The following is a 25,173-nucleotide window of genomic DNA, read 5'->3' as shown; positions in this document are numbered from 1 at the left end:
GTCTGCTTCGGCGGCGTCATTTTGAGTAATGAAGTAAAAAAACGTTGAAATGTCAAATGACAGCAGCCACGCAAATACGACAACAGGTTGTTAGCAAGTTCATTTTGCGATATTGACACAGATATTATTGTTAGAAAAATATGGACATTCGCGGCCGCTGTAGTAATTTAAAGTAAGTCCGTAGACAGCCGCTATGGGTCCTAAAGAGTTAATTAAAGTATAATTTTGTTAAAAGTTCTAATGTTACTGTCCCCACCACAACAAAAAAATACTTAATGAGAAATTTCACTGCTATTCTATTTCACAATATATGTCCGTTAATATGTTATTAACATATCATATGTGTCAGAAAAATTTTACATTTCCTTACTACACGTAAATATGAGTGCACCAGTAGAAATGGGCCTGCTACATTTCTTGGTTGTAAGCAAAGCACATTATCCAGAATTCATAGCGATTTTAGGACATAGTACTGCCCGGTAGAGGTGTATCCAGTTATGGGAGAAATATCAAAGTGTTTGTAGCCAGCACTTTCAGACAGAGGATTTTGAAAAGGAACTGAATTCTCAACTGATGGGGTTGCCATGTCGTCGAACATTGAAAGGTGATGCTGTTCCATCGATTTTCTCTTTCACTTCGAAGAGGAAGGCATCCGATCAGCCAACATCAGAGCAGCAGAAAAGAAGTCAAGCTGAGGTAACGTAGCTAACGTTACCTAGCTAACTAGCTAGTGAACTACATTTGTTTTCAGTGCCTTCAGAAAGTATTCACACCCCTTGGTTTTGTTGTGTCACAGCCTAAATTAGATATTTTTTTCACTGGCCTACACACAGTACTCTATAATGTCAAAGTAGATTCATGTTTTTTTAAGCATTTTTACAAAATAATAAGAAATTAAAAGCTGAAATATCGTAAATGTCGGCTTCCCATCATTACGCACACCTGTCACCATATCAGTGCAATATAGACTCACCTGGACTCCTTCACTTTGTTGATTGCCCCTTCTATATCTGTCTGTTCCTCAGTTTGTTCCCCATGTCAGCATATTGTCGTTATGTTTCCCCTGTTCAGAAGCTGTCCCTTTTTGTTTTTTATCAGTTATTTATTAAATGTTCACTCCCTGTACTTGCTTCTCGTCTCCCAGCATCTGTCCTTACAAATGGTGAGTTTAAAATGGGTACAGAGTTTAATGGCTGTGATAGGATAACTGAGGTTGGATCAACAACATTGTAGTTACTCCACAGTACTGACCTAATTGACAGAGTTAAAAGAAGGAAGCCTGTTCAGAATACAAACATTCTAAAACATCCATCCTGTTTGCAACAAGGCATATGGCAAAACAATTAACTTTTTGTCCTGAATACAAAGTGTTATGTTTGGGGCAAATCCTATACAGCACATTACGGAGTACCACTTTTCAAGCATAGTGGTGGCTGCATCATGTTATGGGTAAAGACTAATAGACATATTTTGCACAATCCAGGTGTGGAAAACTGTTCAAGAACTTACCCAGAAAGACTCACAGCTGTAATTGCTGCCAAGGTGATTCTAACATGTATTGACTCAGGGGGTGTGAATACTTATGTAATCAAAATATATTAGTATTTTATTTTTGATTCTAAATTTTTTTACACATTAGACTTTTTCTTCCGCTTTGACATTGCAGAGTATTTTGAGTAGATTGTTAACAAAAAATGACAATTAATTCCACTTTGTAACACAACATTATAAATACTTTCTGAAGGCACTGTATCTCAACCAAAATCTAGCTTTCATAATACGCTGACTAGACATTCCAAAGCATATCAATTTAATTAGCCAGCTGCTATCTGGCAATGTGATTTGTAACTTTGCAAGCTGACATTAGCTTCATTAGGTTACGGTAACCTAACTAACTACCGCAGAGGCTAATGTGACTTTGTTCTATTTAGAGTCCGATCCCATCAACATCTGCATAGGCATCAAGCTCAGCACCAGGAAATAGTGTAAGTCACCTTGAAAAATCTTACTAAAATCTACTAAATCTTTCAATGACTCTATGCATTAGCAAATATATTGGAGCTAGGGATTAACATGGTCTGTATGTTGTTGTCATAGTTGGTGTGTTTACAAGTAGGCTACAACTTCTACTGTAGTTTTCTCTGTATTGTGGAGTCTTAGTTGATTACTCATGCAAGGCTTGAAGTCTAAATTGGAGTAAATGATGCATTAGTAAGGAGGGGATGGTGTGGTTGACTGACTGGGGTGGGTATTGTATGTGAAGGTTAGTATGCATGATCTATTGGCACGAGGGGGTTGGGTGTATATAGTACCTTGTTTGAGCATGTGTTGATGGGGGGAAAAGTAGTAAAATGTTGGCTTATCACTCACTACTGTGTGTCCTACAGACTAATCCTGCTGATGATGACCTTAACACCAGCTTTAGTAGTACAGCGCCTGTAGACCCATTGGATGAAAGCTCTCAGCCTGGAATAAGCTTAAGCTCAACATCATCTTACTTAGAAACAAGCCAGGACAGCCAAAGGTATTTATGAAAGTACACTACCCTCTTGAGAAAACAAAATCACCGATACAATTAACTGTCTACAAGACGAGAGCTCCTCAAACCTTTCACACCCTTGTAGTCAATTCTTTGGCATGGGGGAGAGGGGCTGTTAGTATACCTTTCTAGCCTATTCACTCGATTGTTGGCAGTGCTTGTCTGCTTAACAGCACCACTAGAGGTTGAAGCAGTGGGTGGTGAAGAAAGTGTATGAGAGGCTTGTACACCTGGCTGTGGAGTGCAGAAAGGACCAGACAGTTGTCAACAAGGAGCCTGATTCACAGCTTCCCAAACCCAACATCCCTGCCAACATCGCCACAGCGCCAAAGCCTGCTCAACCAGCTGCCATTACCCAACACAAGAAGAGGCTCATCAGCTGAAGAACATTCTGGAACCTGCTTGGAACATTCAACCAACACAACATCCATATTCAGTTTGACTGATATAGTAGTATAATATAAAATGCCTATTATGCTCAAAACTGCAATGTGGTATAGATGTTGCTAGCTTTTGTACATATATTCATATATATATATTAATATAAATATATTTATATATATATTTTATATATATTTTTTTTAAATTGATTTTTTACAAGTGACTAAATGAAAGCAATAAAGTGTTGACTTCAACTTCTGGCTCAATACATTGTGATATTCGTGAAATATATTTGGATAAACTAGCTTCAGTCTTACTGCTAAAAACAAATTATGTAGGGAGTTGGTGTATCATTCAAACTGAAATTTGTTGGCAAGTGAACATGCTTCAATAGATTAGTCTGTCAAAATAGCAAATAAGTAGACATGGCTTGTATTCAAGACAAAGCTTATTTACTCTGGAGACCGAGGTGAGTTTACAAAGCAGTATGCAGGGGCAGTTATGACAATGTATGACATAGTATATTATATTATTTTACTGTATCCACTAATGCTCATAATAAATACTACAGTTCTACATAGGAAATACTTGCATATTGTGTGTTAGGTGGTGCAATGAGGTGTTCAAAGTCACTTTGATACTGGGGAGATTGTTGTTATGGAACCTTTCACAGCTCATCTTGAGAGTCACAAACTTCTTTGTATCCAAGCGGTTTTGTCTGTGAGGAAACACAAAAATGCTAGTACACATTCATGGGCAATCATTGAATACGGTATGTATTCCTACTGTAGCAGCATGGTGTAGAATATGAGACATCTCGTAGACACATGTTAGCTACAGCACAAAGAACATGAACAAAAACAACCGTCGTCCAGCTCTTTTTGGAAAGAGGAATTATTTAGCAATCCTGGATAGACGGCCCTTACGAAATAAGATTGCAGTCAGAGTGCAGTGTAACTGCAGTACACAACAGTAGAATTGCAGTTAGGGTGCAGTATAACTGCAGTATGCTGCAAATACTGCGTACAAAATAACACTGTTTTTTTACTGAAGTAATTTAACAGGATAACAGCAGTTAGAGTGCAGTATAATCCAAAACACCACAATCGACTGCAGTTTGTCACAAACCGGCTCAAAGCCCGTAACAAAAGGGAGACAACGGAGATAAGGCATAACAAAATATATATTTATTAACTAAAGCAACTAAGGAAAACATACAATGGTGTGTGTAATCAGTAATCAGTAGTGTAAGTGAGTGTTTTGCATGCATGAATGTGATAATGCAGGGTGTTGAAAGGTGCCAAAGCAAACAAACAAAAGGCCACCAAGAACCACAACACAATCTACAAAGGAGTCTGCATGGAGAGAGTCTCCTCCATGAATGTGGAAGAGGTCTATTTATCCTGGGAGACACCGGGCCCAGGTGTTTCCCATGAAGCTGACGACCCTCCCAACTCCGCCCACCGGCATCCTAATAAGGAAACAAGAGCAAAGACAGAATACGGCAGACAGAGTGGGAGGGTCGTCACAAGTTACTGCAATATTACTGCAGTTTCAAAACTGCAATCTTTTTTTGAGAGGGAGTGCATGGTAACATAGCTTCTGTGAACCGGTAAACTAGGATAATGAGTCAACCTAGATATCCTGCAATGTCCTGGGAGATAGGAACATTGAGACAAGTCCAACGGTTCAATTGAACAAGGAGAACCATATCTACTCGCTGCTAGCGTGATCGTGCAATCTGCGAAACACAAAGCCCACAATAATTGTTACAAAACATGATTCCATTCATTTTTAGATCAGACAGCAGGCTCAATCTATCAATGACATCATTTGTCATTCCTACCATCTGGTGCCTTTTTGGTCCGCAGGAAATATCGCCTCATATTTAGTGAAAATGTGGATTGCAAAAGACTTTAAATATAAAGTTTACCATAAACACACAAATCAAATTTTAGTGGTTGCATACACATATTTAGCAGATGTTATTGCAGGTGTAGCAAAATGCTTGCGTTCCTAGCCCCAGCAGTACAGTAATATCTAAAAATTCACAACAATACACCCAGATCTAAAAGTAAAATAATTGTATAAATATTAGGACGTATCTCAAAGAACATTTTATGCTTTTTGTTTTTGGTGGTTGCAGATGTTTTTGCCATGTCCCCGGGTGCTATTCATCAACTTCTATGAGAAATATAAGCCATTAAATAACAAAATATAAAACATCTTTCTTCATTATTTTATAATCCTACTTAAAATCTTTCATCAAAAACGTTTTTTTTTTATGATGATTGTATTTATTGTTATTGTATTTAATATTTTCTGTGTCCTTGATTTCACTTTCTACCCTGTTAGTTTGTAGTACCCCTTTTAAACACAGCCCCTTCCCACAATGACATCACATTCAGGAAGTGTCAACATTTTTTTGGGTGTGAAAACAACAGCGCAAAGCTACATAAATATAAACACACAGTTTTGCCTAGATGTATCTCCCCAGAGACCACCAAAGAAAAATCCTGATTGGATCTATTTTTCTCCTCAGTTTTCTCAGACATTGATATTTAAAAAATACAACAATTATTAGAAGGCTTTGTTGGTTCCCCACTGATATACAGCCCGGTCCAAAATGAGTGTCACCATAGACAAAGATAATAAAAAAACTGTAGAAAGTTAATAATACAAATACAGAGCTACAGGAAACTGACAAAATAATGGAAACACCAACATAAAGTGTCTTAATAGGGTGTTGGTCCACCACTAGTCAGAACAGTGGCTGAAACTATATTGGAGGGATGCAACATAATTCTTCCGCAATGAATTATATCATTTGTTGTCTTGTTGATGGTGGTGGAAAAGGCTATCTCAAGCACCACTCCAGAATATCCCATTATTGTTCAATTGGGTTGAGACCTGGTGACTGACATGCTGACCACACACATTCATGTTATTCAATCATTGCATCCACACTGCCTGCGCGCTTCAATGAGCTTAAAACTTGGTTCTATTTGTGATGCTTGACACGCTGCAAGTCCTGCCTCTCCCATCTCCTCATTGGTTTTTAGGAGCATATACCCACATGGGTGATTGATTGATGAACTGAGGTTCACACTCCAGTCCAGTTGGTGGTGGTAATGCGCCTTAAAGTTGGTGTCCAACCGCCATATAAAGTCCAAAGAAGAAGAAGCCTGAAGGAGGAGAGATTACTAGAATCAAACTCTGTTTAACTTTTATCTGTATATTAATTGTCGGAGTAGAGGACCTTGTTCATTTCAGGTAAAATAACAACCCAATGTTTATATCCCAGGACAAATTAGCTAGCAACAGCAAGCTACTGTAGCTAGCTAAATTGCCATGAATGTTTAATGCTTTTCGACCTGTCCCCAAATTAATTTAGTTGGTTCATTTTGTTTTGATATTTCAACCTACGTTTCTTGATCGCATCTGGTGTGAATGGACAAAATCAACATGCGAGCGATGGCGCACGTAGACGCACCCACACGCATGTGCACACACCCGGTGTAGTCAGCATGTGAGACGGCCATGGCATATGACATCGTTTTCATGCTCATCAAACTATTCAGTGATCACTCGTACCCTGTGGGGTCATAGCCATGGTAGCCAAAATAATGGCCTGCCCAGCCAATACTTGACCTAAGCATGATGGGTTATTAATTGCTTAATTAAGTCAGGAACCACACCTGCTGTGTGGAGCACCTGCTTTCAATATACTTTGTATCCCTAATTTACTCAAGTGTTTCCATTATATTGGCAGTTACCTGTATATTGTATGCTCAACAGTTTTGGAATATAACGTTATTTTATACTAATACAATTGCTCAGAGAAAGATTCTTGTTTAATAAGAAAATAAAAAATCGCAAAAAGATAGGGGGCAAAATTTGTTTATCAATCGGGTTCACGTCCAGAGACTGAGATGGACATTGCAAAATGTTGATTTTGTGGTCAATTAACCATTTCTTTGTGGATTTTGATGTGTTCATGGGATTATTGTCTTGCTGGAAGATCCACTTGCATCCAAGTTCCAGCCTCCTGGCAGAGGCAGCCAGGTTTTGATCTAAAATGTCCTGGTACTGGGTCAAGTTCATAATGCCGTTGACCTTAACAAGAGCCCCAGGATCAGTGGAAGTGTATCATATTAATGAACAAACAAAAAAGTCTTGGCCAGATTATGCACTCAGGGAGTGCCATTTTGTTGAGGCTATGACAACGACGCTAACGGAATAGCAATTTGTAGATCTAATGGTCACCCATTGTGGGCACCAGATATGCCATATTGTAGAATCCAGATAAATCCAACTGTGCAGATGGATAGCTCGTCATCAGTGACATCATTGAGGAACACTACAGGTCATGTTGCCTGCTATAACACCTTTATAACCATATCATAAAAGAACACAATGCCCATTGATAAATGCCATAATCCGTAATGACAGGCAAACTAGCATAATAGCTATCCCCATAGACTTCCAGTTGTTGCGCTAATGCTTGTTGGCAACTTCTGTCAAACTGCACGCAGAGACAAAGAAAATCATTGCCAAAATCACAAACTATCCCATTAAGGAAGGAAACACACAAGCAACAGTATTTGTCACAGCTGAGCCCCCACTTTAAATCCCCCTTCACATGATATCCTACTGACTGGATGTTTCTCTCATGAGTCATTCGTTTTTGGACTTAATGTTTTAAGGCCCTTCAAGTCTTTTTCACAGTAGTAGCAGCAGGCCTGTCTGACAAGTATCGTTAGATGATGGGGTACTAGTTCAAACGTACCAGGTTAGTACAATGTGGGTCTCCCATCATAAGGTAGGCTACCAAATACCAAGAAAATAGACGGGTTAGTCTTGGTAAAGGAGTTGAAAATGAAGAGATATAGGGGTTGGAGATTAGAAGAGTTGTATCAGGTTAGTATCATGTGTGTCTTCCATCAAAAGGTACCACCTACCATTAGTGACGGGAAAAAAAATCGCAATATTATTGTGGCCGATATTATACTGATTCCTTAACTCCAAGTATCGATTTGTGTATATATATATTTTGTGTTTTTGCTAGCTAGTGTTAGTTTCTGAACAGGTCGCCTGCTAACACATGAAATTAGTGGAACATTTGATGAGAAATGAACACCACAGAACAGTGAGTATTGTACACACCATTGGGTGATTAAACTGTCAATCAACTATGCATAGAATCCCTGATACAACTATTAGTTTACACGGGATATGAAGAGGAGGGGAAAGGGGTCAAAGAGATGTTGAGTGAGATGTTTTTGTCCTGTCAATTTCCCCTGTGATATGGATTCAGACCAAGAAGTGTTGTGCTTCAATCTACTATCACTTAGTGGTTTCTATCATGAAATTAATTCAGTTGCTAAACGACTTCAAACAATCATGTCCCCTGGAGAAGATTTGTATATTAGAATTACTATTAACTTCAGTAGGGACTCTAGGGAGTGTTTTGTTGTGGTTTTACCTTCTTGTATACAATTACCTACCATGATGGTTGTGGCCCTACTGTACATGCCATGGGCTGCTCCACGCGTATCCAATGTTATAGAGAATGTCCTCTTTGACCCTTGGGTTACTAGGCCATCTCCAATAGCAGTTTGCAATAACTCCCTTCTGGCTCAGCAGCAACAGGGGTTCCTAACTGCTCTCCATTTGGGCGAGCAGTACTCCACCATAAAAACTGTTGTACTGCAGGTTGAGTAAGATCAGTGTTCAATTTGTACTGCTCTACCTATATTGTGCCCTGATGTGTTGGTTAATGGAAATATCTAACATATAAAAAATCTTGGATCTACCAAATCCAGTTTGAGAATTTAGGTAATCCCACCATGGCCACCAAATGTACATATAATGACTGAGTGCTTCTGTTATGTTGTATATGGTTTCTAAACACTCAAGCTTTGTTGAAATACTATTTATACACTCGAAATGCATTCAACAGCCTAAATACAACTTGATCCCAAATGTTGCAAAAATAAAATTGGGACTGTGTAGCTTTTTTTAGGATGTTGGTCAATGTTTAAAAGGTGTTAACACAACCTAATCCTTCTCTCTCCACCACTAAGATGTACCACTTGTCCTCAATCACCCTGAATTAAAGGTGTGCCCCCTTGCTTTGTAGACAAATATAGACACCAATGCAGATGAGACAGACATTCTCCCAAATTCATTCACTCAACCCATTAATTGCGCCGACCAAGTTGCTTTCAATGATAACAAGGCTTTAGCCATGGTTCGATTTCTATGTGCATAATGTAAGAGTACTTTAAGTCACAAATTCATACTGTACTTTTATTCAGATGAATGGAAGAATGGGGACATACAGTATATGGAGATGTCGATCACTGATACAAGGTGCTTTCTAGATGTGTGCGTGTGTGTGTGTGCCTGAGGACATGCATGCGTGTGTATGTGTTTGTGCGTGTGTGTTGCCGTTGTGTATGTACAATTTGGTGCCAAGTTTGTGCTGCGATTACATTGTAAGACATAGGCCTTTTAAATGTCTGTGTTTGTGCGGGTATGTGTTGTCAGAATCTCTTTGTCTGCACTGTGTGGACTTGCTTTGATGCATTGCGTACACTGTATCGAACCCAATCTTTCAAATACCTTGAGCATTTGCTCTAGTCTGCCTGGAGTGCCAGATTAGAGGGGTATGCAGTTTAGGGACTATTTTATTGGTACATTAAGCCAGGCAAACTTAATCAAGCACCGATAAAGTATTTGAAATTAATTAAAATAGTATTTGAACCCAGGTCTGCTGTGTGTGTGGTGTAGTCTTCATGCACTTCATAGGCCTATACTTACAACGGAACTGTGTGTAGAGCAATGGCTGTAGGCTCAGACAGATGGCTCTTGCAGCAGGGAGGGACTCGCTTCTTAACCGATGTCCCAGCATTCCCGGAGGCTAACGTCCCAATGTGCACCTGTCTATTCGGAAGTGGCGGTGTGAATTCCACTCTACCCAGCCTGCATTGCTTTGCACCTTATCAGAAATGTCAAGTAACATATGGAGAAAAACCCTGTCCTCGTTTAGGCAGAGGTATTTTTAGAGCACCACCTAAGTGCTTTTATCATTGTTTTCCTATGTTGTCCCCTGGGTAAATTCGTGTTCTGTATTTGTTTTTCACAAGTTTATTTGACTCGGCCTGTGTCCCCCTACATTGTATGTCTTCTATTTCTCCTCCTTTTGAATATCTCTGTCCTTCCACCTTTCCCGTTATATATATTTTTTTCGTTATTTAAAAAGTAACCTTTATTTAACTAGGCAAGTCAGTTAAGAAAAAAATATTATTTAAAATGACGGCCTACACTGGCAAAACCCAGACAACGCTGGGCCAAAACACAGCCGGTTGTGATACAGCCTGGATTCAAACCAGGGTGTCTGAAGTGATTTCAAATTTTAACAAACCATACAACTCGATGCACATGGACTACTTAGAACTATTTACACTAAACATTTTTCAAAAACACTTTTACTGGAAGATCTGTGCAAATGCAAAGTTTCCAAACAGAATTTCGGTAAACTCGCCCTTTGTTTTTTTGCGACCATGTTCCCCAAAATCTTTGCTTAATATCTGCTCTCAATTAAAGATTCAAAGATGTCTGCAGAAGGAATGGGGTGGCAGCTTAGACGACACCTTGCCTTTGAACAAAAATATTTTGGTTATTGAACTACTGAAAGTGACGTGGATTTACACCCGGTAACATAATTGCGGTAACGGAATTTCATCATGGGTCCCTGATCTGTACTACAGAAATGCATAATTATGGATATGAATGTCATTCTCTTCATGGTGATGTATCCTAAATAGGTACACAAAGGTAGAAATATGCAATATCCTCCTTTGAATATTTGGGTATTATTCTACACACTGGCTATTGTTTTTATGACCTCCACCACCAAACAAGACCAGATTTGGTGGGTCTGGACCAAGCAAATCTGAACCAATCATATTTGTTTAAGTTTCACAAGTTTTAACTACTTATCAACGTCCATGGACGTCCGGTGTTTGTCAGTGCTCAGTGGGTGAGGATGCTAGTTACAGTAAATGGAAAGAGCGGGCTCATGGGTAGGTGTCAGTAAGAGCCGAGAGAGGTGACATTAATTAGACATTAATTTCAATTCCAAAAATTCTGTTTGAAATTTTTCTGAAATTTCGTTACCAATTTGGTAACAGAATTCTGAGTTTGAATCACTTAATTCATAAACAAAATTGATATCAGTAAAAACACTATAAATAATTGATAGGTCTACCTTTACTTGTTACTTCTATGCACTTTCACTATCCTTCCTTGTCATGAGGGAGAGACATTAGAAAATATCTTAAAGATATGTGGGTTTTTGTTAATTAACGGAATTTCAAGGTATAATACAATGTTTCTTAAAATTACAGAAGGCAGAATAAATTATCCTTAACTAAATAAAGTGTTGATATTAGTTGGCAGGGATCTTTACTTTAACAGTATTATGTTTTGATGTACTTATAATACCTTTGAAGACTTTTCTGGTTGATGTTTTCTAAGACCCCTTTTCCATCTGTTTAACAAGAAATCAACCATTGCTTATTCATCATTTTTACGATGGAAAATGGTTGAAAAATGTATAGCTTAGCTTTCATTTGACACCCAATTTGACATGCTCCTATGAACTTTACATGTTGGTGCTCATGGGTCCTTTTACATGGAAATGACCATATACATGAATTGAATCTACAAAATGTACAGTGTAATGTTAAATGTATACAATGGTCTTTCCCCCTGCTCCAACCTCTCCAACCTATGTATGTGTATGTGTCTTTCGGGGGGGTTTGGGATAAAGTGGAAGTCAAATTTCCATTGGATCTTGTGTAGTCATCTTCATCTTCCTCATCTTCTAGGCCCAGGACAAGAGGAAAGCTCTGGAGGAGACTAAAGCCTACACCACCCAGTCTCTGGCGAGCGTTGCCTACCAGATCAATGCCTTAGCCAACAACGTGCTGCAGCTGCTGGACATCCAGGCCTCGCAGCTGCGCCGGATGGAGTCCTCCATCAACCACATCTCTCAGGTCAGGAGAGATAAACATTAGAGCTAGGTGTTATGGAAATAAATCCATATCGCAACACATTTTCTGAATTTATGCTTAAAGGGAACAACTCAAAACCTACGTACATCTACGTATGGGTTGTTTAAGTTGCATCTCTTTATATTCCCAGTATTAGTTCATCAAATCTCTAGTTATCGATTATACACACATACAATTCATCATATTTTCATATCTTCACAGAATCCATATAGAATGTTAGAAATTCTTAGGTACTCACTTCAACTAAATCCATTGGCTCAGCAATCTCCGATAAATAGAACAATGTTTATATCATTAATATGCACCACAGTTTTTTTTATTATCCTTTACTAGTTTGATTGTTGTAGCCATCAATTGTCCCATTAATAATCACCCATATTAGCAAACGTATTTCATTTCAAACTTCACATTTCTCTAGTATAGGCTACTTATTGAAATGAACGATATCAGCAAAATGCCTGCAATAAGTGATTGATATGGTCAGTGTCGATAATTTCCGATTTATCGTCCCAGCTTTCGTACACATACACACATACAGTGGGGCAAAAAAAGTATTTAGTCAGCCACCAATTGTGGAGAGAGGCCTGTAATTGTCATCATAGTTACACGTCAACTATGGCAGACAAAATGAGAAAAAAAATCCAGAAAATCACATTGTAGGATTTTTTATGAATTTATTTGCAAATTATGGTGGAAAATAAGTATGCGCTGATGACTAAACACGTTTATGCAGGCAAATGCTTGCCGCACTGGTCTCATGTCCTAATTTCGATAGCTAGCGAACATGAGCTACTTAGCTCATCATGACTGCAGGCATATGACCTGAATTATAGATCTACGCTAACTCTCTTGTTTTTTGCAGATTGCATATTTCAGAAAACTAACAAAATAAGCCCACTATCTAACATAATTGGCCCAAACAGTAACAGTTTTCTTTTTGTATCAAGGACGAGTGTTCACTTTAGTGCCAGTCCAGTGTTAGCATATAAGTGGCACAGATTGCTAGCCAGCTAGCTAAGCTAACAATCTTGCTCTCTAGAATGCTGAGCTAATGACCTTGCTGGCTAGGTAGCCAGCTAATGTTAACCAAGTGAGATGTGATGAGGACAAGGCTGCTTGCTTGGTGAAGTGTACTTTTGATTATATACTTATTCAAATATGTTGGCTGAGGCAAGCTACTACTCTCTCTCACGTTGTGACCTAGGGCTGATGTTCAATGAGCAGATGGTAGAGCTCCAAAATATAAATAAATGACCTCAAATGAGCAGACATTCTTTGTTTCTCCAACGTATACAGTGCATTCGGAAAGTATTCAGACCCCTTGACTTTTTCCACATTTTGTTACATCTAAAATTTATTATTATTTTTGTCTCATCAATCTACACACAATACCCCATAATGATGAAGCGAAAACAGGTTTTTAGAAATTTTAGCAAATGTGTATATATATATATTTTTTTTTAAACTGAAATACCTTATTCACATTAGTATTCAGACCTTTTGCTATGAAACTAGATATTGAGCTCATGTGTACCCTGTTTCATTGTATCCTCTTTGAGATGTATTTACAACTTGATTAGAGTCCACCTGTGGGAAATTCAATTGATTGGACATGATTTGGAAAGACACACACCTGTCTATATAAGGTCCCACAGTTGACTGTGTATGTCAGAGCAAAGAGATACTTTTGCTGCTTTTTTGGGTTTTCCATGCGAAAGTCTTTTAAGGGATTATGCAAGCATACTTGTTCGGATCGGCTAGTCGACTTCGGCTTGGCGCCAGCTGAACTGAAGCATGCTGATGCCTTTAGAGCAGGAGGTGAGATGAGTTGACAATCCAGGTGTTTTACAGTCTGGTTGGGACTATTAGAGCATACTAACCAATGAGGCTTTCCAGGGATTGGGATTTCCAACCCTAGCTTTGAGGGGGTTAGGGTGCAAAACATCATAGGACACTTGGTGAGAGATTAATTCCTATAGCAAACATTCCTATGAACAGTTTATAGCAAAATCTCCCCAGAGTCTTGACCAAGTGGACCAGTCTTGACCAACTAAACGGTCTGCGTTGGGGCAGCGTTGCCCCATCTCTCAACTGTCATTGCAGGAATCAGATGACATGAGACTGGTTTTTACTCATGAACATATGAAAAGTTAATATCTAACTATTCTTAACTGAATTATGTAATGTACAATGACAATTCATTTAAATACTGTCTACATTAGGGCTATTATATAAAAAAACATTTGTTTTTTTGGTTGTTTTTTTTGTCATGCATATAGTTAGGCAACCTGCTTAAACAACAGTACATAATCATGAATGACAATGTTTTCAATCAAAATGAGAAATTATTACTATCTCTTGAAATGAACCTTTTTCTCTTGGAGAAAGAAATATCTTGAAAAAATTGTCAATGCTGATGTACATTTTAAAGAATTTCCAAATTTCACATGCTATTGTTGGGTAAAAAATGTATTTTCTCTACTGTTGGGGAAATGTACTGTCAGGATTACATGAGACTTGCACATAAAGATAGAAGGAGTTGTGGCGTTAACCACTGATGAAGATTTCAATGACCACCCGTACGTAAAAGGTATGCACGCATGACTGTTAGTAGCTTTGTATAGAAGTGTCTGCTAAATGGCATATGTTATACTATTAGTATTATTATTATTATTGATTCAGCAGATCTTATCTGTTTGTGGTAGGCAATCATATGAAGATCCAATCTACAGAGAATGTAGTGCACCTCTTTGATGTCGACCTGAACAGTAACAGAGGAACCAACGCATTTCTAACCACATAGCAAAACCTTTCATTCTCTCTTTCTTCTTTTCTTTCCTGCCCTCTCATTCTCATTTTGTTTGGGATTTTTTGTTGTTGCTGTCTTTCTGTATGAGCTGTTTGTGAGCCCCCTATCTCTGATTCAGACAGGAAATGGGCATGAAGGGTTTGGTGCTGGTTCCAAGCTGAAACTGGGCGTGACCATGTTGTTTCCTCTCCAAAAATAAGTTACAACCTTGTTTTCTATTTTTATCACACGGCACATAAAATGTGTAGCATTGAATGCAGAGAGGTTTGTGTGGCTGCAGCTCAGGGACTTCTTTAAGGTCGTTCCAGAGGGTCAAATGAACTACCTGTCTATTAAATATTCCCTTTATCTCTCACTTGTTGTAACGGATCACTTCGTCGTCTGACGACAAGTATGAAATATCGGACCAATGCGCCGCGTGGTAAGTGTCCATGTTAATTTATTATCTGAACACACAAAACAAAATAACGAAGTGAATGGAAGAAACGAAACAGTTCTGCAAGGTGACATACACTAAACAGAAAACAACCACCCACAAACAAGAGTGGGGAAACGGGCTACCTAAGTATGGTTCTCAATCAGAGACAACGATTGGGAACCATACCAGGCCAAACACATAGAAATACCAAACATAAAACAAAAACATTGAATTCCCACCCCAACTGACGCCCTGACCAACCTAAAATAGAAACATACAAAAGGAACTAAGTGTCACGTTCTGACCTTAGTTCTTTTGTTATGTCTTTGTTTTAGTATGGTCAGGGTGTGAGTTGGGTGGGTAGTCTATGTTCTTTTTTCTATGTTGTGGTTTTGTGTTTGGCCTGGTATGGTTCTCAATCAGAGGCAGGTGTCGTTCATTGTCTCTGATTGAGAATCATACTTAGGTAGCCATTTCCCACCTGTGTGGTGTGGGTGATTGTTTTCTGTTACAGTATGTGTATGTCTCCTTAAAGAACTGTTTCATTTCGTTCTCCTTTGTTATTTTCTTTAGTGTTCTCTGTTTAATAAATATAATGATGAACACTTACCACGCTGCGCTTTGGTCCTCACCTCATTCCAACGACGAGCGTGACACTAAGGTCAGGATGTGACACTTGTTCTCCATCTCTAGCTCCTACAGCAATGGAATCCCTAAAGAGTAGTTAACCCAGTTGGATGAATAGTGACTGAAGTGTGACCTCATTGCCTAGGGACACACACACACACACACACACACACACACACACACACACACACACACACACACACACACACACACACACACACACACACACACACACACACAGTCTTGTACAGCTAACCTTGTGGCGACACACAATTCAGTCCCATTCAAAATCCTATTTTCCCTAAACCTAACACTATATCTAGCCTTAACCCTAAACCCCCTAGAAATAGCATTTGACCTTGTAACAAAATGTCTGGTCTTCACAAGAGTAGTTAAATACCTCCACACACACACACACGCACCATCTAATCCCCCCCCCCTCTCACACTCACATCATCATCTCTCTCTTACTGACTGAAGTGTGACCTAAATGCCCAGAGACATACACATCCACCCACCCTCATTCCTTCATCTATCGTTCATAAGAATCAACCCTCTGAGGCTCTAACAGGAGACAGGCAACCTGCTGCGAGATCATATCATTTATGACTGTAATTTAAAAGGATATGGGGAGCACTCGCAGCTTCAACTGACCCAGACGGGAGTCATCTTTCGAATGGTCTCCAAGTTAAAGACAGTGTTCTTTGGTCGTGTTCATTAGGGCACACAGTAGGAAAACCTTTTGCAACAAAAAAGGACACGTCCAGTGGAGTTATTGGACATTTCCAGGCAGTCCCTCCCTGTTTCAACCCCTAAGGGCCACTAAATGTGAAATACTGTTGTTGTAGTCCATCAGTATGAATAGTTTATACGCTTTCTTAATGCTGCCGTAAAAATGACTTAATGGAGGTGTTAAACAATCATGGTAAAATGTAATGATCTAAGACTGTAGTAAAAATCTATGACAGACACACCAAACATATGACAGTGTAAAGTCACTGTAATTACATTTAGCAGAGCACTCCTTCCTCTTCCTTGCTTCTAATCCTCTCTCTCTCCCCATCCCTCCATTCAGACAGTGGACATCCACAAGGAGAAGGTGGCACGGCGAGAGATCGGCATCCTGACCACCAACAAGAACACGTCGCGCACGCACAAGATCATCGCCCCAGGCAACATGGAGCGGCCAGTCAGGTACATCAGGAAGCCCATCGACTACACGCTGCTGGACGACGTGGGCCACGGTGTCAAAGTAAGAGCCCCCCCCCCCCCCCCCCCCCTTCTCAAAGTAAAAGCAACAGACTGGAGTCACATCATCCTCAGCCCTAGTGCCTCATACTGACTTTTTCAGAAAAAAACACTACTCTATATGTAATACTGCATTGACGTCTCCAGTAATCATGCTGGTTTCGGCTTACACAGTTAGTCATCATTCCCTTAGGTGTGTACTAGTCCTTGTATAAATCCATTTTCCTGGGAGGCAAACACACAATTAGCACCAGATTCACGCCTGGAACAGTCATGTAAGTGGTCTGTCTAGCCATTTTATTGCCATTACTTCCACTTAATTAAATCATGCTAATCAATAAACTGCCCTTTTTAGTTAATGAAGTGCAGTAGGGCGTGTGAAGATTTAACATAACACTGTAGCTGTCAGTGTAGTAGGCGAAGCCATCAGTGGTTACAAGCTTGGCTCCTCTAACCTCTGTCTGTGTCCAAGAACTCTAGGAGGTTACTGGCTGGGAAGTCTGACGCCATCATATCCCCCGTGAATTGTGGGAAAATAATCTTTCAGCTATCTTCCGGTTCCATCTTCATTTTTTATTTTCCCTCCCTTGGATCTCTCTCTCTCTCTCTCGCTCTCTCTCTCTCTCTCTTTCTCTCCCTCCCTCCCTCCCTCCCTCCCTCCCTCCCTCCCTCCCTCCCTCCCTCTCTCTCTCTTTCTCTCACTTTGAGCTTGTTGTGTGTATTGGTTGCTGCCTGTCATTGATAGTCCTTTATTTGCCATGGTGTGCTATGCATGAATGAATCACTATATTACTCTTGCTGTGACTGTGTCTTATGTTAGATAATGAGTTTGTTTGTTGATATTCTTCTAACATCCGCTGCAAAGCAATTCTAACCAAGAGAGGCCCTATTAACATATTTGTCTTAGTCTCATGATACAAATGGATTTGAGAATTTGCAGCCATACAGAATTAGTGAATGGATACATGCATATAGTATATAATATGTCTGTCCACTATATTGGGGTTTCCTATAGTGACCAAATTTACAATATGACTTCTCGGTCTACACTTTGGTACTGTACTGTTAACGTATTCCAGCTACTCAAGAACACAAAGAGATCAACATAATTTCAGTCATGACCCCCGATGACCTGATCTGACATCTGACATTCTGACCTTTTCTTCCCATCTTTTTGACTACAAAACACACAAAAGTTTCACAATGTTCACATATGTAGAAACTAGTATGACGCCGAAGATAATGGATATGATGTTAAAAAGGGGTGAAGTGCACCTTTTAAGATAAGTTTCTTGTGTCTGGTACAGAAAGCTGTCAGATTCATGCTTCTCAGGACTCGGTAGTGCAATGTACTGAATCTGATGCACCTCCATTTTGATTCCTGAGCCCTCTCAGATTTCCCCTCTCTCCACCGAAACATTTGTGTGTTATAATAATTCAGAGCCATTGATATCAGCCCAGTGCCACAACAGCCACACTGTGTGTGTGTGTGTGTGTGTGTGTGTGTGTGTGTGTGTGTGTGTGTGTGTGTGTGTGTGTGTGTGTGTGTGTGTGTGTGTGTGTGTGTGTGTGTGTGTGTGGATATACATACATATATATACATACATACATTAAATATACATACATTAAACATACACATTTTAATGCCGATGAGGTCCAAGTGGCTGGATGTGTGTGTGTTTTTGCATGTATGTTTAAGCAGACTTGTGTAGTATGAGCGCCATGCGTTTTTGTGTGTGTGTGTTATGTATGGGATTGGGGTTTGTGTGGTGTGTGTGTGGGGCTCATGTACTGTATGTATACGTGTGCATGCGCGTGTGAATAGCTCATTAGCCCAACTCATTCTCACAGCCTATTTCCCCTTCGTTGGGACAGGAGAAGTCCCCAGGGGCTCGCCTTGGACAATGAATACCAAATCACTCTCCTCGCCTCCCGGTTACCGTGGTATCCTCCCAATAGTCATTACTGACAGACAGTTGCCCCTGGAGATGGAGGCGTGTGTCTTCCCCCTACAGACACATCCATAGTGACAGCCCAGGGAGCTTCGCAACAATTACGAATCAGGAGACATTTTAGAGAGACAGGGAGGTCGACTCACCAGTCACTGTAAACGCAAGTCATGTGTTAGACCACACTGACTGACTGACTGATTACAACAGCTAGCTTCCAGTAGAATCCAAATCAGGCATTTGACAGACTGAACTGTGAGCTATCTCAATTAGGGTGCAGGTTTTAGCGGGAGCTAGCTGTCGTTGATAAGGTTCAATATTAGGTGTTGGATAAATAGAGTAGGAAATTCAGAGGTTACAGTTCACTATTCAGGCTAATTCAGGAACTTAATCATTGAGAACTCAAGTATTTTATCCCTGCTACCTCTATCTCTTTTTAAATTATATTTTCACTGTATTCCTAACTAGAATAGTTACAAAATAATACTCTCTAATCCAGTGGTTCCGAAATGTTGTTTGCACACAACTTAAAATTGACAGTAGAAAATGCAGGGGACACCACTTGGGAAAATGATATATTCCCTAGTCAACGCTGTGTGTTCATATTCATTCTATTTTATGTCCCGCAGGCTGTCAACACATGATAATGACATGAAACAAGTGTTAGTCATCTTTCTTGTCTTAACCAATAAGTACAAGAGTTCTTACTATGTCTCCTCCAGTGAGCCCAAGTGTTACTCCTTAGGTCTTACTCCCCTGCTACTCTTAACCAATGAGCACAGCTGTAGTTCTCACTCTGTCTCTTCTCTTAACCAATAAGCACACGTGTTAATCCCTTTGTTCTTATTCACCTGCTACTCTTAACCAATGAGCATGTTGTTTTTTTGTCTCTCTTCTCTTTTTTACTGCCTGCACTCAGTGGCTTAAAGCCAAGGTAAGAGCTGTGTTTCTCCCCCTACCCATGATGCTTTGGCCCTCTAAGCCCCCATTACTCTGAGTCGCCTCATTTCGTAACATCAGTATATGTTGTATGTATATTAAAACTTCATGAGAGAATGTAGTCCTAATATAAGGTCCTTGTTATGTCTCCAAATGATCTAAATTACCTCTCAAATAAACAATATAGATACCAATTACAATACCATTAGAAAACACTAAAAGTGAAAGCAAAATGTTAACTATAAACTGCACCGTACTGTAATAGGATACTTGCACAATGTAACATACAGTAATTGCCTTTGTAAAGGTTTGAACAGTAGGCCACCTATGACTGAGTATCCATGTTTTTCTTTTTCATAGCAACATGGTAACAACCAGCCAGCGAGGGGAGGAGGAGGAGGGGGGACATTATCGAGGACCAATCCACCGACACAGAAACCCCCGAGCCCACCCATGGCTGGTCGTGGAACTCTTGGGTATGGTATCCCAAAAATGTGTGAATGAGTGGGTCTGTCCCTGTGTGAGCTTGTGTTGTGCTGATGCGCACTTAAGTTATTGGTGTGTTTGTGCACGTGTGTTTTCTTAACGTGCAAAATGTTTTTGGTGTGTGTTGTGTTGACATACGCTTAATGTTCTAAATGTGTGTGTCCTCTCCAGGCGAAACACCCCATATAAGACCCTGGAGCCAGTCAAGCCTCCAACGGTGCCTAACGACTATATGACCAGCCCAGCACGACTAGGCAGCCAGCACAGCCCTGCACGCACTGCCTCCCTCAACCAGAGACCCAGAACACACAGGTAAAACACACTGTACACCCCTAATTTGCAGTGGGCCACTGGAGCGTGTGTGTGTTAGTGTGTTTTACACCTTTCAAACCAAGACGTGGTGAAGCCAAAGTTTTGCAGACTTTTCTTTATATCTGAAAGGTATTGCCAGCAACAAAGCCTGCATGGTTGACCAATGAGCCCAGTTCATCTTGTCATCCAATCAAACAATGTTTTAATGACCACATTTGTGCTGACAACAAAGGGGACCGCTGGTCTCTACACATGGTAGCCGGATTTACCCGCAGTTCAATAGCCGTTTACCGTAGCTCGTCTGTAAGAGCCTTCATGTGATTAAAAACCAAGCGTTCCACTCAATGAAGGCTGCATTTCTTTTGTCCCTCAGAAGTGTTCCTTTTTTTGTCCTTTTTTTGTTCGTCAAGTAGCCAAGCTGATCAATAAAGGGTCGTGAGATTACTTTGAAATAAATCTTATTCAACAAAGCTTTATTAAAATATCAAGTTTGTGATCAGCAAAACAGTGAGCGGACATCCCCTTTTTATCTGTAGGCCTACATTATTTTATCTAGCTCCCATTTTTTTCTTTTAACTATTGCTTGCTTTTTATTTCATATGATTAAAAACCAAGCCTTCCTCAGGCTACCCTTACACTAGGCCAGGAATTGGCCGCTGGTGGCCCCTGGACCCAATTTTTATTTTGGGGGGGTTGACTCAACTTCGGGGTCTCAACTTACTGTTAGATTAATAGAATACACAAGGTGCAATTTCACAATTTGGTTGTGCATCAGCAGTCACTTAATTTGCCCATGTCAGCATTTTTTTTTAGATTGGTAAATTAGTCCATTATGTTTATGTCACGCCTGTTCCCGCTCTCGCTCTTATTACGCACACCTGTCACCATCATTACGCACATCTGTGCTCATTGGACTCACCTGGACTCCTTCACAGTGTTGATTGATCGTCTGTTCCTCAGTTTTGTTTCCCGTGTCAGTATTATTATCATAATGTCATTTTGTTTCCCCTGTCCATACGCTGTCCTTCCTCTGTTTGATGTCCATTTTCCATGAAATGTTCACTCCCTGTACTTGCTTTTCGTCTCCAGCGTCGGTCCTTACAGAATACTGACACCCCTATTTGAAGCATCAGGGAGATCTTGTTTTTTGTTTTTGGTGGTGACGTTGGGTCTGGGTGCCGCCGATGGTACCGGGGGTGCCTCAGCGGGCTCGGCTGGCTTCCACGCCTTAGCTGGCTCGAGAGGTTTCCTTGCCTCGGTTGGCTCGGCAGGCTCCCATGCCACGTCATGCCTCGGCCGGCTCGTCGGGCTCCTATGCCTCAGCCGATCATCAGGCTCCCATCCCACATCATGCCTCAGCCGACCCGCCAGGCTCCCAAGCTTCAGCCGGCTCGTCATGTTCCCTTGCCTCAGCGGGATCGTCAGGCTTTCACACCTCAGCCGGATCATCGGGCTCCCACGCGTTAGCCGGCTCGTCGGGCTTCTACTCCTCAACCGGCTAGTCCAGCGCCCATGCCTCGGCCGGCCCGTCAGGCTCGCCCAAGTGGGACGCCAAGTGGGACGCCAGGTGGGACGCCAGGTGCCCATAGGGGGAGGCGGTACTGTCACCCCTGCCCCCTCTCTCCCTCGGCTGCCCTTTATTACACACACCTGTCACCATTACTATGCGCATCTGCTCTCATTGGACTCGCCTGGACTCCTTCATGTTGTTGATTGCCCCCTCTATATCTGTCTGTTCCTCAGTTTTGTTCCCAGTGTCAGCATTATTGTCGTAATGTCATTTTGTTCATTATTGTCGTAAAGTCATTTTGTTTGATGTCCGTTTATTCACTCCCTGTACTTGCTTCTCATCTCCAGCGTCGGTCCTTACAGTTTATAAAACATTACATTTGGGAGCTGTATAAAGTTGAGTGGACATTTACCCTTTCTCTTGATATCGGATATTTATCCAGCTTCTGTGAAAACTTTGAATGTGCGTAAAACCCTCCAGTCGTTATTGCCTTAATAGTATATGCCCACGGTAGGGGAATTACGGAGCCTGCAACTGTATTGAAACAGCCTATTTAAAACAAGTTGTTGTTTTTTTTTATTAGAATTTGATTGGAATTATTCACTGTCTTTTTAGGCCTTATCAAAGTAAATGTAATCTTGCCTATTGACAACATTTGGGATACCCACTGTAATCCCTGGGTCGAATCCAGGCTGCATCACATCCGGACGTGATTGGGAGTCCCATAGTGTGGCGCACAATTGGCCCAGGGTCGTCTGGGTTTGACTGGGGTAGGCCGTCATTGTAAATAAGAATTTGTTCTTAACTTCTTATGTATGTGGGGCAGTATTGCTACTCAGGCCCAGAAGCTAAGATATGCATAGTATTAGTAGATGTGTGTAGAAAACACTCTGAAGTTTCTAAAACGGTTTCAATGATGTCTCTGAGTATAACAGAACTCATATGGCAGGCAAAAACCTGAGAAAAAACCCAACCAGGAAGTGGGAAATCTGAGGTTTGTATGTTTTCAAGTCTTTGTCTATCCAAGATATTGTGAATTTGGTCCGATTGCATTTCCTAAGGCTTCCACTAGATGCCAACAGTCTTTAGATACTTGTTTCGGGCTTCTACTGTGAAGGGGGAGCGAATAAGAGCTGTTTGACTAAGAGGTCTGACAGAATGCCATGAGCTAAGTCATGCGCGCGGCCGTGAGAGTGAACTGCGTTCCTTTTCATTTCTAGAGACAAAGGAATTGTCCGGTTGAAACATTATTGAAGATTTATGATAAAAACATCCTAAAGATTGATTCTATACATTGTTTGACATGTTTCTATGAAATGTAATGGAACTTTTTGACTTTTCGCCTGGACTAAGTGCCTGCGCCTCGTGAATTTGGATTTGTGAACTAAACGCGCGAACAAAAAGGAGGAATTTGGACATAAATGATGGACTTTATTGAACAAAACAAACATTTATTGTGGAACTGGGATTACTGGGAGTGCATTCCGATGAAGATCATCAAAGGTAAGTGACTATTTATAATGCTATTTCTGACTTCTGTTGACTCCACAACATGGCGGGTATCTGTATTGCTTGTTTTGGTGCCTGAGCGCTGTACTCAGATTATTGCATGGTGTGCTTTTTCCATAAAGCTTTTTTGAAATCTGACACAGCGGTTGCATCAAGGAAAAGTATATCTTTAATTCCATGCATAACACTTGTATTTTCATCAACATTTATGATGAGTGTTTCTGTAAATTGATGTGGCTCTCTGCAAAATCACCGGATGTTTTGGAAGCAAAAGATTACTGAACATAACGCGCCAATGTAAACTAAGACTTTTGGATATAAATATGAACTTTATCGAACAAAACAGAACATGTATTGTGTAACAATAAGTCCTATGAGTGCCATCTGATGAAGATCATCAAAGGTTAGTGATTAATTTGATCTCTATTTCTGCTTTTTGTGACTCCTCTCTTTGGCTGTTTTTCTGTGACTAGGCGCTGACCTAAGATAATGCATGGTATGCTTTCGTCGTAAAGCCTTTTTGAAATCGGACACTGTGGTGGGATTAACAACAAGTTTATCTTTAAAATGGTGTATAATACTTGTATGTTTGAGGAATTTTAATTATGAGATTTCTGTTGTTTTGAATTTGGCGCCCTGCACTTTCACTGGCTGTTGTCAAATCGATCCTGTTAGCGGAATTTCAGCCGTAAGAAGTTAACTGACTTGCCTAGTTAAATAAAGGTTAAATCTAAAAAATAAAGCCCCAATATCAGTGTGGATGCTATGTATACAGTTGAAGTCGGAAGTTTACATACACTTAGGTTGGAGTCATTAAAACTCGTTTTTCAACCACTCCACAAATGTCTTGTTAACAAACTATAGTTTTGGCAAGTCTGTTAGGACATCTACTTTGTGCATGACACAAGTAATTTTTCCAACAATTGTTTACAGACAGATTATTTCACTTATAATTCACTGTATCACAATTCCAGTGGGTCAGAAATGTACATTCACTAAGTTGACTGTGCCTTTAAACAGCTTAGAAAATTCCAGAAAATTATGTCATGGCTTTAGAAGCTTCTGATAGGCTAATTGACATAATTTGAGTCAATTGGAGGTGTACCTGTGGATTTATTTCAAGGCCTACCTTCAAACTCAGTGCCTCTTTGCTAGACATCATGGGAAAATCAAAAGAAATCAGCCAAGACCTCAGACAAAAGATTGTAGACCTCCACAAGTCTGGTTCATCCTTGGGAGCAATTTCCAAATGCCTGAAGGTATCACGTTCATCTGTACAAACAATTGTACGCAAGTATAAACACCACGGAACCACACAGCCGTCATACTGCTCAGAAAGGAGACGCGTTCTGTCTCCTAGAAA

General features: G+C 40.3%; 1 protein-coding gene across 7 annotated transcripts in view; it reads left to right on the top strand.

Annotated features, from left to right (window-relative positions):
- The window catches only part of LOC110529999 (abl interactor 1), a 52,999-nt gene that overhangs the window by 4,961 nt on the left and 22,865 nt on the right, over positions 1-25,173 (top strand). The window contains exons 2-9 of one of the 7 annotated variants that reach the window (XM_036985544.2): positions 643-696; positions 1,932-1,985; positions 2,388-2,524; positions 11,818-11,985; positions 16,933-17,109; positions 19,974-19,988; positions 20,354-20,469; positions 20,651-20,791. In XM_036985544.2, the coding sequence (XP_036841439.1) occupies positions 11,956-11,985; positions 16,933-17,109; positions 19,974-19,988; positions 20,354-20,469; positions 20,651-20,791 (479 nt within the window). In that variant the 5' untranslated portion in view covers positions 643-696; positions 1,932-1,985; positions 2,388-2,524; positions 11,818-11,955. Of the gene's footprint in view, positions 1-604; positions 697-1,931; positions 1,986-2,387; positions 2,525-11,817; positions 11,986-16,932; positions 17,110-19,973; positions 19,989-20,353; positions 20,470-20,650; positions 20,792-25,173 lie in introns of all 7 variants that reach the window. The other 6 variants (XM_090181851.1, XM_090181852.1, XM_036985546.2 and 3 more) reach the window with 6 other exon arrangements.

Source organism: Oncorhynchus mykiss, chromosome 8, assembly GCF_057628025.1.
Source record: "Oncorhynchus mykiss isolate SJ-2025 chromosome 8, ASM5762802v1, whole genome shotgun sequence".
In the NCBI taxonomy this organism is placed as follows: Eukaryota; Metazoa; Chordata; class Actinopteri; order Salmoniformes; family Salmonidae; genus Oncorhynchus; species Oncorhynchus mykiss.
The sequence above is the reverse complement of the archived record's forward strand: the minus strand, read 5'-3'. Positions and strand labels throughout refer to the sequence as shown.